At 45.3% G+C, this 16,869-nt stretch overlaps 1 protein-coding gene across 1 annotated transcript in view; it reads left to right on the top strand.

Annotated features, from left to right (window-relative positions):
• The window catches only part of ZNF541 (zinc finger protein 541), a 40,395-nt gene extending 23,864 nt beyond the window's left edge, over positions 1 to 16,531 (top strand). Inside the window, 11 exon segments of the mRNA XM_081030795.1 lie at positions 27 to 155; position 1,134; positions 1,137 to 1,496; positions 6,436 to 6,499; positions 7,097 to 7,239; positions 7,623 to 7,726; positions 8,905 to 8,980; positions 9,542 to 9,630; positions 15,188 to 15,328; positions 15,522 to 15,703; positions 15,799 to 16,531. Of these exon segments, the coding sequence (XP_080886921.1) occupies positions 27 to 155; position 1,134; positions 1,137 to 1,496; positions 6,436 to 6,499; positions 7,097 to 7,239; positions 7,623 to 7,726; positions 8,905 to 8,980; positions 9,542 to 9,630; positions 15,188 to 15,328; positions 15,522 to 15,703; positions 15,799 to 15,964 (1,455 nt within the window). The 3' untranslated portion in view covers positions 15,965 to 16,531.
• Positions 16,532 to 16,869: the final 338 nt, after the last annotated feature.

The following is a 16,869-nucleotide window of genomic DNA, read 5'->3' as shown; positions in this document are numbered from 1 at the left end:
GTTCTCCTACTCCTGTCTGCATTTAGGTGTTTGGCACAGAGTTTTGCAAGCCACCAGGACAGGTGCTGAGGCTGGAGGGGGACAGGCAGAGCCCCCCAGGAGTCAAGAAGTCCTTGGACCACATGGCCACCACCCCTTTGGAGATCTCCATTTCGGTGCCTCTGGCTGCAGCACATTGACCCCTGGAGAGCACGGCCAAAGGGGTTCCAGTCAGTCCACTTCCTTCCCACTGCTTTCCCCACCTGCTGGTGGAAGCTGTGGGAAAAACCCAAACAAACGCCTCAGAAAATCCTGACTCCAGAAGAGCTTGGTTTGCACGTTCATTCATTAGTTCATTCAACATCCATTGAGCTTTTTCTGTGGCTGGCCCTGTGCTGGCCGTGCTGGGGACACGGAGATGATCATGACAGCCCCTGCCCTTCCTCCTGGGGCTCCCAGTCCAGTGTAGTAGACACCTGTCTCCAGAAAGTGATGACTCAGAGTGGGCCGGGCTGAGAAGGGGAGCAGAGGATGCTGTGGGAGTCCCGACAGGGTACCAGAGATCCAGCCTGAGGTGAGGTCTGGGAGGACTTCCTGGAGGAAGGGGTGTCAGAGCTGAGACCTGGAGGACAGACGAGGAGGATTAGAGGAGGATAAGACTGGCAGAGTGGAAGTGAGAGGGAGCATTGCAAGTTTGGGCAGGCAGGCTTTCTAGCCTGTGCTGGAAGAATCCCCCCAGAGAAACTCACGCAGGACTCAGGGACAGGGAGCATGGATCCCACTGTTTGTCTCACAGGAGCTGTAGTCATTTGGAGGGGAACAGTTTTCATTCTGTCATACCGTTCCACTGACTCTGGCCTCCACTGTCTAAGAGCCAGTCATTTTAACAGCTGAACCTGGCCTCACACTTGACCAAAATCCACTGAGTCAGGACCCCTCCTTGAAGTGTGGGTGCGTGAGTAGGTTCCAGCCGTGACTGTCACTCGGCTTAGGATCCGCAGTCCGGCTCGGGACAGGTGGCCCTGCTCGCCTCCCCTTGGCTGAGGGGTCCAGGCATGGACACCTGGGGTGTGTTCATGTCATGCTTCCTCTGTCTCCATGGTCAGTTCCTTTTCTCACTCTCACGCCATCTTGATGACTAAGCTGTGCAGCAGCTTAAGTGACCCCTGTGGTCCTGAACTCTCTTCTCCAGGGACAAGAGAAAGACACGGAAGAGAGAGACAGCAGGGAGTGCAGCCAACATAGGAAGCGGAAGAAGCGCCCCCAGCCCAAGGCGCTGTTCATGCCTCCTCCCCGCTCCACGGCTGGGGAGCCGAGCCCCCGAGGGTGCCACCAGAGCTGCCTGCGGTCTCCGGTGTTCCTGGTGGACCGCCTTCTGAAGGGCCTGTTCCAGTGCCCTCCCTACACTCCACCCCCAATGCTCAGCCCCATCCGGGAGGGGTCCGGCCTGTATTTCAGCACTCTCTGTTCCACGACGGCGCAGGCCAGTCCCGACAAACTCATCAGCACCATTCTGGGTGAGTGAGGCTGACACTGGCCGTGTCTGGTCATCACAGGGCGGGCCGCCTGTGTCCAGAGCCACCCTCGCTTGTGGCATTTGGTCCAGAGTCTCCTGCCTATGGCTGTGCCTTGTCTTGGGTCCTATTACTGCTCATAAGTATCATAGGACCGTCTCGGACCAGAGGCTTCTAGGTGCTTAGAGTTTTACAGACAGAAAGAAAACATGGAGGCCATTTAGCCTGACCACATTTGTGCCTGTCCTTCCATGTGACTTTTTTAACAGCTTTAGTGAGACGTAATTCACATACCGTATGGATCACCATTTAAAGTATACAATGTTTTTTAGTATATTCACGGGGTTGTGTATCCATCACACAATTTTAAAACATTTTCATCACCCCAGAAGAAGCATTGTACCCATTAGCAGTCACACCCCGTAGCCCCATCTCCCCAGCCCCAGGGAAACTACTGATCTACTTTATCTATGGATTTGCTTATTCTGGACATTTTGTATAATTGGAATCATACAATATGTGACATTTTGTGTCTAGTGTATTCATTTAACATAATGTTTTCAAGGGTCACCCTTGTTGCAGCACGGATCAGGGCTTCTTTCCTCTTAATGGCTGAGTACTATTCCACTGTCTAGAACACTACGTTTTATTTATCCATTCATCAGTTGATGGGCATTTAGGTTGTTTCCAATTTTTGGCTATTATAAATAATGCTGTTATGGAAATTCATGTACGTTTCTGTGTGGACGTATGTTTTCATTTCTCTTGGGAAACACCCAGGAGTGGAATTGCTGTGTCATCCGGTAACTCTGTGTTTAACCATTTAAGGAACTGCCAGGCTGTTTTCCAAAGTGGCTGCTGGGCCATTCGAAGTTCCCACCAGCATTGTATGAAAGTTGCAATTTCTCCACATTCTTGCCAATACTTGTTATTGTCTATCTTTTTCATTATAACCATCCTAGTGGGTGTAAAGTGGTACTCATTATGGTTTTGATTTACATTTTCCTGATGGCTAATGACGTTGAGCATCTTTCCATGTGCTTATTGTCCATTTGTGTATCTTAGGAGAAATGTCTATTCAGATCCTTTGCCCATTTAAAATATTGAGTTGTTATCTTTTAATTATTGAGTTGTAAGCATTCCTTATGTATTCTGGATATAAGCTCTTTATCAGATATGTGATTTTCCTGCAAACATTCGATCCCATTTTTGTGGGTTGTCTTTTCATCTTATTTATGCTAATGTTTGCAGTACAAATGTTTTTAAAATTTTGATGAAGTCCAATTTATTTTTTCTTTTGTCACCTGTGCTTTTATTGTTGTACCTAATGTTTTGCCTGGCCAAAGGTCACAAAAATTTACTCCCATGTTTTCTTTGAAGAGTTTTATCATTTTAACTCTTACATTTAGGTCTTTGATCCCTTTTAAGTTAACTTTTATATACTGTGTGAGGTAGGGGTCCAAATTCATTCTTTTGCATGTGGGTTTCAGTTGTTCCCGCCCTATTTGTTCAAAAGAACTTTCTTTTCCCATTGAATTGTGTTGTACCTTGTTGAAAATCAATTGACTATAAATGATTTGAGATTTCTTTCTTCCTTTTTTGTTGTTGAAGTTTTATAAAATTTATTTGAACCAAAAAGAGATACACCTAGAAGCAAGATCTCAACAGGCTGATATAAATGCTTCCGAGATTTTTTTTTAAAACAGACATTTACATCTACAGATTTTTCTCTGAGCATTGCTTTAGCTACATTTCGTAAGTTGTAGTATGTTGTTTTCAGTCCTCTCAAAGTATTTTCTAATTTCTGTTTTAATCTCTCCTTTGACACATTGATTATTAAGGAGTGTGTTGTTTAATTCCTACATCTTTGTGAATTTTCCAAATTGCCTTCTTTTATTGATTTCTAATTTAATTCTGTTGTGGTCAGAGAACATACGTTGTATGAATTCTGTCCTAAATTACTGAGGCATGTTTTATGGGCTGGAAAATGTTCCCTGCGCACTTGAGAAGACGTTGGGTGGGATGGTCTGTAAACGTCTGTTGTGTCTAGTTAGTTTATAGTATTGTTCATCTTCTATTTCCTTTTTGATCTTCTGCCTAGTTGTCCTATTCATTATTGAAAGTATTGAAATCTCCAACCATTGTTTTTATATTTTATTTATTATATATTTTAAAGATTTTATTGGGGCAGGGGAACAGGACTTTATTGGGGAACAGTGTGTACTTCCAGGCCTTGACTTGAACAACAAGTCAAGTTGTTGTCCTTTCAGTCTTAGTTGTGGAGGGCGCAGCTCAGCTCCAGGTCCAGTTGCCATTGCTAGTTGCAGGGGGCGCAGCCCACCATCCCTTGTGGGAGTCGAACCAGCAACCTTGTGGTTGAGAGAACTCACTCCAACCAACTGAGCCATCTGGCACTGGCCCATGTGGGAATCCAACCGGCAGCCTTCGGTGTTAGAGCTCCAACCGCCCCATCCATTGTTTTTAAATTATGTATTGTATCCTTCAGTTCCATCAGTCTTTTCTTCCTGTATTTTTAGGCTCTGTTTTTACATGCATACCTGTTTATAATTGTCACATCTTTCTGATGGCTTGGGCTTTTATTACTATGATATGTTTCTGATATCATTTATCATCATTACGATAATTTTATCATCTTTAATAATATTTTTTGTTTTCAAGTCTAATTTGCCTGACATTAGTATAGCCATTTCATCTCTTTTCTGGTTGTTTGCTTCGTATATATTCTTCTGTTCTTTTACTTTCAACCTATTTGTGTCCTTGAAAATAAAGAATGTCTCCTATAGACAGCATAAGGTGGAGCTTATGTTTTAAAATCCAGTATGACAAACTCTGCCTTTGGATTGGTTTGTTTAGTCCATTCTCATCTCATTTAATGTTATATTGATGTGGTTGGATTTACATCTGCCATTTTGCTTTCTGTTTATCCCACTTGGATTTTATAGTTTCCTAGATATATGTGAGGTATGATTTTTAAAAATGTGGTGAAAGTTTAAATTTTAAAAAGTTATTACAGTAAAATACACATTGCCATGAATCCCCCTCAAAATACTCCCCCTCACTTCAAACACACTTACCCCATTGTTCTTGCCACTTTCTGAAGCAGTTTTGGAAGTCCTCTTTCATGAGTGTCTTTAGTTGCACCGTTGTGTCTGTGTTGATGTCCTGAACCAATTCAAAATGTTTACCTTTCATGGTCATTTGACTTTGGGAAAAAGCCAGAAGTCGCACGGTGCCAGATCTGGTGAATAAGGTGGGTGAGGATACACCGTAATGTTTTTATTTGACAGAAATTGCCATACCAGAAGCTGTGTATGACACAGGGCATTGTCACGATGGACGATGATTTAGGGCACACTTTAAAACACACATTCTCTAAATCGTAGTTCACACCTGACTGACTGCACCAAACAAGTTGAAACTTGTCACACACTGTTATTGAGGTTTGACTCTCCGCTTCCCATATCGAAGATCCCCGCCTTTTCGTTGGATGGCACTTGGCAGCAGCATTCACTGTATTTTTTTAAATCATACCTCATATGTTGTTTTAAATCAAATTTGGGAAGTTTTCAGCCATTAACACTTCAAATATTTTTCCCTTTCTCTTCTCCTTCTGGTATTCCCATTACACGTATGTTGTTGCATTTAATGATGTCCCACATTTCTCTGAGTCTCTTCATTTTCCTTCATTCTTTTTTCTCTCTGTTCTTCAGATTCCACAATCTCCACTGATCTATCTTCAAGTTTGCTGATCATTTCTCTTGTCATCTCAAATATTTTGAGCCTCATTTTGGTTATTGTACCCCAGAATTTCCATTTGGTTATTTTTCCATAATTTCTGTCTCTTAATGGTATTCTCTTTTTGATGAGGAATTTTCATTATACCTTCCTTTAATTCTTTAAGCATGGGATCTGGGGGAGAGAGGGAGCCCCCATCTACTTGGCTGTACCTACATGGAGTATATCATTCTGTTATACAGATCTGTGGGCCAGGTGGGTAAGGGAGTGCTGGTCCTACCTCATATGTCCCAGACTGTCACTGTTCTTACCAAGATTTAGTCAATTTTCTTGAATTAGCGTTTCTTAAAATGCTGTGTACTTTAAGTACAACTTACAGCGACTTCAACTTACTGGTTTTTAAATAATTTTTATCAAGTTAATTCATTATTTTGCTGAGTTCCTTACTCTGCCTTTTCTGAAGTCCTACCCGCTTCCATGCAATCTTTTTTTAAAAATTTATTTTATTGTGGTAAGAACAGCTAACGAGATCTACCCTCTTAGCAAGCGTGCCGTACAGTATTATTGATAGGTACGGTGTTGTGCAGCAGGCCTCGAGAGCGTATTCCTCTTGCTCTTTTGAAACTTTCCGCCTGTTGAGTAGTAACTCCCCATCGCCCCCTCCCACAGCCCCTGACAGCCACCATCTCACTCTCTCATTGTATGGGTTTGACTGTTGGCATGCGTCATATATAATGATTGGATCAGGCATTATTTCTCTTTCTGTGACTGGCTCGTTTCACTTAGCAACATGTCCTCAAGGTTCATCCTATTGTCACATATTACAGAATTTCTTTTTTTAAGGCTAACTAGTATTCTGTTGTCCATACACCACATTTTCTTTCTCCATTCACCTGTCAATGGACGTTTAGGTTGTTGCCATACTTTGGCCACTGTGCACAGTGCTGCATTGAACATGAATGGGAGTGCAGGTATCTCTTAAGATCCTGATTTCAGTTCTTTTGGATAAATACCCCAAAGTGAGGTTGCTAGATCATATGGTAATTCTGTTTTTAATTTTTTGAGGCCCCTCTATACCATGCCATCTTAAAGAGCTGGCTTTCAGCTGCTCTGTAAAGGCAGGCAGAAGACACGCCATGCATCACTTCTAGTCCCTCTTCTTGAGGCTTTTCATTGTGCTTTCTAGATCAAGTGGATGGCTCTGTTGGCATCTGTGTGGTGAAGGATGACACCAAGATTAGCGTTGAACCGTGAGTTGAAACAGACTCAGAACCTGAGGGTCCTTCCCAAGTGGGGATGCCTTTGCCTTCCTTGCATTCCAGTGTCAGTTTTTCCCATGGGCTCCTTCATCACAGGGGGTTGGGTCTAGCTACATAGTCTCCCCAGGAGAAAAGTGGTAGATTTCTGCAGGTGTGTGGGGGATGTTCCCCCAATTTTCCTTCTGTCCAGGCATACCATAGTTGGGCCCATGGCACAAAATGCCCCGGACCCTGGGGTTCTAGGTGGCATTGGTGATGGTGAGTATCCATGGGCTGTGGCTAAGTGGGCGTGGCCATGGATGTAGAAGGATGCCAGGTATCAGCATCCACCTCCCCTGTCTTAAACCCCCGAGAGAGACACCTGAGGCCAGAAATCTAGCAACAAAGGAAATTGGAGGAAGGAAGGAAGTGTCCCTCGAGAGGTTTCTGGTATGCCTGTGCGTGTCTGTCAGACGTGACAAACACTCGCATCTGAGAGATGGCAGAGGGTTTCCACAGAGCAGGGCACACCACGCGTGTCTGTTTTATTTCCCATCTGAGTCACATGCGGATGTCCCACACGTCTGTGTGTGTGTGACTTCATTTCAGACACATCAACATAGGAAGCCGGTTTCAGGCTGAGATCCCAGAGCTCCAGGACAGATCGCTGGCTGGAACTGATGAGCATGTAGTTTCTCTGGTCTGGAAGCCGTGGGGAGATATGATGACCAACCCGGAAACACAGGATAGAGGTGGCTGGGACTTCGGGTCCCAATTCCCAAGGACCTTCCCCACCCCTATCTCCAAGGAGTTTCTCCTCCTAGTTCTCACCTTGACTAAGAAGCAGTGTCCCCTGGGGGTGGGGAGGGTTGTGGGGACTAGCCCTCGGGCTGTATTGCTTCTCCCATGCTGAGTCTCTCTTCTCACAGTAGCTGGCCGGGTCATCCAAAGCAGGTGCTGGGAGCAAAGTTTCTGCCCTTTCTCCTTGCCCCTCCCTTCTCTCAGCCTGCTTTCCCGGAGATGTGAGGGAGCTGGTAACGAGGTGTCCCGTCTCTGTGCTATCGGGGAGTCTTCTCTCTAGCCCTTGCTGATTCCCTGTCTCCTCTCCCTCTGCTGGGCCGCTTGCTGGAAACAGTGACCGAGCTCTGCAATGTGGCCTGCTCCAGTGTGATGCCGGGCGGGGGCACCAACCTGGAGCTCGCTCTGCACTGCCTGCACGAAGCCCAGGGCAACGTCCAGGTGAGGGGGGTGGGGGTGGGGCGGTGCTCGGGGAGCGTGGGCAGCTCCCTGCTCTCCTGGGGCAGGGCTCCAGGTCCCTGCCGCGTGCCATCTTTGTGGGCGGTTGCAGCTATGAAAACTGAAGGAAGGCCACCCATCCTTTCCACATGGCTTGGATTGATGTGGTCCTCGAGAACTGTTGGGGAAATGAGCAGATATGGGCTCAGTTAATCAATTATTTATCTGGAGCAACAACAGGGCACCACGTTCCTCCGAGATGTCTGTGGCAGTGGGGAGGGGAGCCTAGTGGACTCAACTCAGGTCCTGCATGAGTGTGGTTGATTTATTGAGCTTTATCTTTTTGATCAAAACCCCATACATGAAAACTTCTGATGCAACAGAAATGCCTCTGCCTCCTTCAGGGGCCCTCCACGCAATCCCGAGATTTAGAAAATACATTAAAAGCCCAACTCTGGAGAGTGGGACAGGAAAAGTCAAGTTACCAAGTTAGGGACCCAAAAGGCAGTGCTGCAGTCATGCCTTTTCTCAAGCTGAGAGGCAGTGCCTGGCACGTAGCAAGTGCTCAGCAGAGTAATCACATGGTTATTGGGTCCCACTGGGTGCCTGGTGAGTGTGGCCCTGGGGCCAGGGATGGCTCAGGGGGCCCACGCTTGGTTCAAGGCTCTGATGCCACCTTCTTGAACTTCTTAATTTTTGAACAAGGGGTCCCGCATTTTCATTTTGCATCAGTCCCCGCAAATTACACAGCCAGTCCCAACTGGGATTATGCTGGTGAGCAACACAAAATCCCTCTCTTCCTGGGGCTTACATTTTAGAAGAGTCAAAACAGGAAATACGTTTTTAAATTGTAAGATAATGATTAGTGTTATGAAGAAAATAAAGTGGGACAATAGGCAAGGACTGTGCTACTCAAAATGTTGGTCGTTGAAGGAATACAGAGCTTGGGCTGGAGTAAATCATGCACTGTTTCCTTCATCATGAAAATCTTGCTATGAGAAAATAGTGTCAGCTGCCCCCAACAGTGCGCTTAGATGTCACGGGTGGCAAACCCACCACATCGTGAGCAGCTGTGAGATGGGGAAGGCTGTAAGCAGTTTTCAAATGAGTGAGACGATGAAGGCAGGTCTCTACCTTACCTTTCCTCCCTGATTAGTAGCCTGCCCCTCCTCTTGTTCCAGGTTGCCCTGGAGACCCTTCTACTCAGAGGACCCCAGAAGCCACAGACTCACCCACTCTCCGACTATCGCTACACAGGTGACTGGTGCAAGGTGGTGGCGTGGTCTCTGCCTGCCTGAGACCCCGGGAACCGGTCAGCTTCCGTGGCAAGCTCCACTCGTGCCTTTTGGCATTCTCTTAGGGATTCTATCTGCCTTTCCAGAAGGGCCTGTCCTTTCCAGGGTGACTCAGTGGACACCCTTTTCTTCTAGTTAGAGCCCACCTTCCCCTTTTCCAGTGGTTCCCTCATGGGCTCCACCCAGCCTAGAAGGAATGCTCCAGGCGACAGGGCTGGAGGCAGGCTCAGGTCCAGCCCTGGAATCACGTGGCCTGGGGCCTTCACCTGCCATTGGCAAATCTCTTAACCAGTGGAAGCCTCAGTTGCTACATCTGTAAAATGGGGATAATAATGATCCCTACCTGCTAAGGTTCTTGTGAGGATTGTATGATATAAATCAGGCAAGGGGCTTAGCAGAATGCTTGGCACATAATTGGTGCTCAGTAATGGTCGCTTACAAAGGAAGGTGGTGTACATTTCAGCCATGGCTGTGGTCCCTGGCGGAGAAACACCCTTCCCTCTCTTGGCTGTTTCTCTGATAGGTTCAGACGTCTGGACCCCTATGGAAAAGAGGCTCTTTAAGAAGGCGTTTTGTGCCCACAAGAAGGACTTTTACTTGATACACAAGATGGTAAGGCGAACGTGGGTGGGCCTGTGTAGACGAGGCTTTGCCTCACACAACTGAGCCGAGCTAGAGCTGAAGGGCCCTTCCGGGGCGACACTGCTCACATTTGTAAACAGTTCATACTCTAAAGAGCCATTGTTGTGAACAACTCCAAACAGTACAGAAATGCATCACGTGCTCAAGCAAAGCTCTCCCCACCCCTTCCCACAGTCTGCTTCTGATTGACAACCTCTGTTTGGTTGTACATGTGAGGCATTTCTCTGCCTGTACAGATCTTACACACATATATGTGTGTACAGTGGTACCTCGGTTTTCAAATGTAATCCGTTCCGGAAGACAGTTCGAGTTCCAAAATGTTCGGTGCGAAAACCGAGGCACAGTTTCCCCATAGAAAGTAATGCAAAATGGATTAATCCATTCCAGACCTTTAAAATCAATCCCTAAAGCTGCAAATTTAGCATGAATTTTACTATCTAATGATACCATAGATCCATACAATTTACGGTGTTCGTAAACCAAAATGTTCCTCAACAGAGACATTCAAAAACCAAGGTACTACTGTACTTAAAAAAGGATGAGGTCCTACACACTTAATATCCTCCTGACTTTTTTGTTCTTTTTTTAACTTTATAGACACAAACTGCACATAATCAAAGTGTAAGATTTGATGTTTTGACGTATTTATGCATCTGTAAAACTATCACCATGGTCAACATAACAAACACATCCATCCCCCCCAAAAGCTTCCTCCTGCCTCTTGGTAATCCCTCCTTCCGGCCACCTGTCCATAGTCAACTCCTTATATACTTTCTGTTACTATAAATTAGTTTGCAATTTCCAGAATTTTCATAAATGGAAGAATCATACAGCATGTGCTCTGCTTTGTCTGGCTTCTTACACTCAGCATAATTGCGATTCATCCATGTTGTACCAATAGTTCACCCTTTTTATTGCTCAGGATTATTCCATTGGATGTACCACAGTTTAATCATTCACCTGTTCGTGGACATCTGAGTGGTTTCTGGTTACTGGAAATTATAAATAAAGCTGCTGCAAACATTTGTGTACGAGTCTTTGCGTGGACATGTACTGTTTTTGGGGGGTAAATACCTAGGAGGGGAATAAGTGGGTCATATGGTAGGCGTATGTTTAACTTTCTAAGAGACTGCCAAACTGTTCTCTAAAGTGATTGTACCATTTCACATTCCCACCCTCAGAGTTCCAGTTGCTCCACACCCTCACCAACACTCGATATGGTCAGCCTTCTTAATTTTAGCCATTCTAATGAGTATATAGTTGTGTCTCATTGCATTTCCCCATGATTAACGATACTGAGCATCTTTTCATGTGCTTGTTTGCTATCTGTATGCCTTCTTTTGCCGGCATATCTTTTGTCGATATTTTTATTGGAATGTTTGTATTTTTACTGAGTTGTAGGAGTTTTTTGTTTTGGACAAGAGTCCTTTATCCAGGTATGTGTTTTGCAGAATAGTTTCCCCCAGTCTATGGCTTTTTGGTGTCTTAAAAGTGTTTGTTGAAGAAAAGTTTTAAATTTTGATTAAGTTCAATTTATTAATTTTTTAATGGACCATGATTTTGGTGTTGTATGTAAGAAATCTTTGCCTAACCTAAAGTTTCAAAGATTTTCCCGTTTTATTTTAGAAGTTTTATAATTTTAGGTTTTCTACTTACATTTATGACCCCCATTTGGTCATGGTGTATTGTCCTTTATATATATGTTGTTGGATCCTATTTGTTAAAATTTCATTTAGAATTTTTCATCTATGTTCATGAAGAATATTGGTGTGGAGCTTTCTTTCCTTGTGATATCTGTCTGACTTTGTTATCAGGGTAATGCTGACCTTATAAATTGAATTGGGAAGTATTTCCTCCTCTTCAATTTTTTGGAAGAGTTTGTTTAGAATTGGTTTTATTTATTCTTTAAATATTTATTAGTGAAGCCACCTAGGCCTGGAATTTTCTTTGTGAGAAGGTTTTTAACTATAAATTCAATTTATTTAATTGATACAGGGCTATTCAGGTTATCAGTGTTGTCTTGGGTGAGATTTGGTAGTTTTTGTCCTTCAAAGAATTTGTACATTTCTTGTAAGTTGTCTTGTACAGTAGCATAAAGTTCATAGTATTCTCATATTATTCTTTTTGTATCTGTAGACCATAGTGATGTCACCACTCTCATTCCTGATCCTGGTAATTTGTCTTTGAATTTAGATACATAAACATTTAGGATTCTTATGTGTCCTCTTGATTAATTGACCCTTTGATCACGATGAAATTTTCTTTACCCCTGGTATTACTCTTTGTCCTGAAATCTACTTTTTCTGATTTTTTTCTCCTTCCACCCCCCCCCCACTCCGATTCAAGCCATTGTTTCTCAGTCTAGTTGTGTAGGACGCAGCTTCCTGCCCCATGCTGGTGTTATGAGCCTTGTGCTCCCTCCCCCGCCTTCCCCCTGCCCCCACAGTATAGTGTTATTATTTTTGTTTAAACAGTCAGTTGTTTTTTTAGAGAGATTTAAATAAGAAATCTTACTCATTTATCCATGTAATTACTATTTTCATTGCTCTGCATTCCTTTGTGTAGATCCATATTTCCATCTGGCAGAAAGCTCCAGAAGGAAATCAATGTAAATCATTTAACATGTCTTGTAGTGCATGTTTGCTAGTAATGAATTCTTTCAGCTTTTGTATATCAAAAAAAGTCTCTTTTGCCTTCATTTCTGAGAGATCTTTACTAATTATAGAATTCTACCTTGTCTTTTTTTTCTCAGTAATTTAAAGATGTTGCTCTACTTTCTTCTTGCTTTTATTTCCAACAATAAACTTACTGATTTTCTGGTCTTTGTTCTCTGTATATAATCTGTCTTTTTCCTCTGGCTGGCTGTTTTTAGGAATTTCTCCTTATCACTGGTTTTGATCTTGAGCAATTTTATTGATTTGCTTTGGTGTAGTTTTCTTCATTTTTTTTCCTTGTCTTTGGGGTTTGTGGAGCCTCTTAGACCTGTGGGTCTACAGTTTCCACTCAATTTGGGGACATTTCGCCCATTATTTCTTCATATACTTCTTGTGTCCCTCCCTTCTCCTTTGAGGACTTCACTTAAATGTGTGTTAGGCTTCCTGCAGTTGGCCCACAGCTCACAGCTCACTGATGCTCTTTCCATTTTTACTAATTCTTTTTTCTATATGTTTCATTTTGGGTGGTTTCCAGTGCTGTATCTTCAAGTTCACTAATCTTACCCTCTGCAGTGTCTAATCTGATGTTAATCCCATGCACTGTAATTTTCATCTCAGACATTGTAGTTTTCATCTCCAGAAGTTCTATTTGGGTATCTTTTATATCCTCCATGTCTTAACTTTTTGAACCTATATTATACAGTTATAGTAAATTTTACTGTCCTTCCCTGCTGATTCTAATGTCTGTATCCATTCTGTGTTGATCCCAACAGATTGTTTTTTCTCCCTGTTATGTGTCATATTTTCCTGCCTCTTTGCATGCCTGGTCATTTTTCATTGGATTCCAGGCATTGTGAGCTTTAGCTTGTTGGGTGCTGGATATTTTTGCATTCTTATAAATATTCTTGTACTTTGTTCTGGGATACAATTTCTTGAACACAACTTGTTCCTTTTGAGTATTGCTTTTGGATTTTTTTAGATGGGACCACAGCAGCTAGGGCTCATTCTTCCTCATTACTAAGACAAGACCATTCTCATCACTCCACCAAGGTCCTGTGAATTAGGAGGTTTTCCACCCTGGCTAGTGGGAACAGACACTGCTCTTGGCCCTGTGTGAGATACAGACACCTTTTCCGCTAATCCTTTTGGGTGGTTCTTTACCCAGCTTTGTCTCATCTCCTTATATACATGTGCTGGTCAGAACTTTGCTGAGTGCTTGAAACCAATTCTGTCCAGAACTCTGGAGTTTTCTTCCTTGCTGCTCTCTCTTCTGCTGTACTCCATCCTGTGGACTTTCGCCACCTTGGTCTCCCCAGACGCTCCGCTCCATCTCAACTCAGGAAGTCTGCTGGGCTCTGCCTGGATCCTCCTCCCTGGGGTCGTGGCCTGGACTCGCTCTCGTTAAGACTATCGTTATTTATTTTCTGTCTCTCAGAAAAGGCTTTTTTTGACTGGTATCTACTGTCTTACTAACCATTGTTTCATATGTTTTGATTTTCTTGTCATTTGTTTTTTGTATTTTTAAAAAAAGATTTTATTGGGGAAGGGGAACAGGACTTTATTGGGGAACAGTGTGTACTTCCAGGACTTTTTTCCAAGTCAAGTTGTTGTCCTTTCAATCTTAGTTGTGGAGGGCGCATCTCAGCTCCAGGTCCAGTTGCCGTTGCTAGTTGCAGGGGGCACTGCCCACCATCCCTTGCAGGAGTCGAAACCAGCAGCCTTGTGGTTGAGAGGACACGCTCCAACCAACTGAGCCATCCGGGAGCTCAGCGGCAGCTCAGCTCAAGGTGCCATGTTCAATCTTAGTTGCAGGGGGCGCACCCCACTATCCCTTGCGGGACTCGAGTTGTTGAACTGGCAACCTTGTGGTTGAGAGCCCACTGGCCCATGTGGGAATCGAACCTGCAGCCTTCGGAGTTAGGAGCTCTAACCGCCTGAGCCACCGGGCCGGCCCTCTTGTCAATTGTTTTTGATGGGAGGGTTGATGTTGTTTATGTTGCTCTATCTTGTTTGGAAACAGAAGCTCAACTTCTTTTTAACCTAAAGATATTTCTTAGGAAGAAGATATACTGTTTGACTCCTAGTTTGTAAATGCACAGCTGAAAAAAAATTCATGTGGAGGAAGTATAGAGGGTGCCAGAAAAATGTATACACATTTGAAGAAAGGAAAAAACTGTTAAAATTGTAATATTCAATATATACCAATAACAAAAGGTGAATACAAGTCACGTGTTTACATTTTGGGGGCATCCTCAGTGTATTCTGAACTGCGCTCCACATATTAAATGGCCAGTTTCATGTTCCTGAGACATTTTCTTTCTGGAGCAATTAAACTTTTCCATTCTGTTTAGTTTTTACAGAAGTTATCGTTAATGGGATCACTTCTTATTGGAGGGAGGAACAAATAGTGAGGTCTGAATGCCCCAGGATCAAACCAGGCCCTCAAAACCTCCTCCTCCTCCCAGGGGCCCCTTTCTTCAGTGCTGCAGGGCTCTGCCTGTGTAGCTGATGCAGAGGCCGTGTGGTATCCACCCCCTGAGGGCATTCTGCTGTAGTTAGTCCGGTTGGTGAGCTCGTGGCCTGCAGGCAGGATGTCGCAGTGGGCCGCCTGTGGTGTACCTTCTTGTGTGTCTTTCCACGGGAAGGATTCCTGGGAAGGCCTTGCTGCTCAGATAGTGCAGAGCTCAGATGGTCTTGGCTGTGGTGGCTTTACTATGAACCTCCTCATCACCTGGGATGACTCTGTGGTTCTCTGCCCCTTGTAGTGAAGGGGCACGCCATGTCAAAGGAGAGGGCTTTATAAAAGCGGTGGCTGGCCCCGTGGGAAGGGGACGTCGGGCTGCCCATAGCCAGCTTCTGTCTTCTCTCATTAGATCCAGACAAAGACCGTAGCCCAGTGTGTTGAGTATTATTACATCTGGAAAAAAATGATAAAATTTGACTGTGGCCGAGCCCCAGGGCTGGAAAAGAGGCTCAAGAGAGAGCCAGATGAAGCAGACAGGACAGAAGCAAAGGTAGGGGGTCATGCAGGGTCTAGAGTTCAGTGCTGACCTGGACTCTCACTGCCCATCTAAGTGTGGGGGGGTCACGGAGGGCGCCCCGCGTGAAGGGTCTCCCTGCAGAGGACCTTTGTTTCCTGGATCCCTGCGTCTCCCTTGTGAGGGTGGAGGGTCAGCACCCTGACTGTGATTTCTGTTCCCTCTGCAGGTCACTTGCAGCCCTCCGGAGAGACCCAGCCACCATCCAACCCCCGAGTTAAAGATAAAGACCAAGAGTTACAGGAGGGAGTCCATCCTCAACGCCAGCCCCAACACCGGCCCCAAGCGGACTCCCGAGCCGCCCGGGAACGTAGAGGGCCGGGGCGTCTTTCCCTGCAGAGAGTGTGAGAGGTAACGGCCCCTTCCCTCGATGCGCTCACACCACCGCCCTCAGGGTGACCCCCCCGCCCCTGCTCTGACCCCCATGACCTCTGGTGACTCCTCAGGGTGTTCGACAAGATCAAGAGTCGAAATGCCCACATGAAGCGGCACCGGCTTCAGGACCACGTGGAGCCCATCGTCAGGGTGAAGTGGCCAGTGAAGCCCTTCCAGCTGAAGGAGGAGGAGGAGGAGAAGGAGATAGGGGCTGACGTCGGCCCCCTGCAGTGGTGATTCCTGGGGGGATGGCTAGTGGGAGCAAGGCAGCAAGTCAGGATGGGGACCTCCAGCCCGGTCATGTCTCCCTTTGGCCTCCCCAAGGTGTTTGGGCCAGCCCTCTGCCTCCCCCAACCTTCAGGGTCCCCATGGGCCAGCCAAGCTTGCAGACACAGTGGGCATTTGACCATAAGTAAGTAGGAGAAACACACAGTCATCGGGCAACTGTGAAGTCCTTGTCAGCTGGTGCCAAAGGCTCTGGCCTCTTTAGGGTGATAGTCTCTCCCCTTCTTTCAGTTCCACTCCTCCTAGAGTAGCGTGGCTGGGGGAAGGGACAGTTAGATCTGGGTGGCTCTCAAATGTTAGCCTCAGTTTTGGGGTTTGGTTCCATTGTTAGGTAAGGCCAAGACGTAGAGAATCAGTGGGAAAATACCTTCAGATGGCCAACGTGTCAGGACCCCGTCCAGGGGATCTCTCTGCATTCTGGATTTAGCCCTTAGTCTTGCAATGGCTTGTATGTTGTTAGGTGTTTTTTGTACGTGTCGACTTGTAAATCTTATTAAATTGGGTTAAATCTTATTAAATTGGGTTCTTGAGCAGCTGTCTTCTGGCCATTCGATCCAACAGAGGCTTTTGAGTCCCTGCCACTTGCTGGAGCCACAGAGATGAGTAAGCTCATCCCCGGTCCAGGAGTGGTATGTGCCAGACAGTGTCCAATCCATGCGACAGGGATGCAGTGATGAAAGAGGGGCAAGCCCGTCTCTTCATGCAGCTTACATGATAGGGGCGGGAAGGTAGCAGTAATAAGTAAGCGAAGGGTGATTTTATATATCGATCACGGGTGTGCTTTGGGCCATAACGAGCAGAAGAGTGAGCACAGGTTTAAGCACTCAGGACATATGCTGGTGGTTCCAGCGGCTCAG

Source organism: Rhinolophus hipposideros (genome assembly GCF_964194185.1).
Source record: "Rhinolophus hipposideros genome assembly, chromosome: 21".
NCBI classification, from domain to species: Eukaryota; Metazoa; Chordata; class Mammalia; order Chiroptera; family Rhinolophidae; genus Rhinolophus; species Rhinolophus hipposideros.
This window is presented reverse-complemented; position numbering and strand designations above follow the sequence as displayed.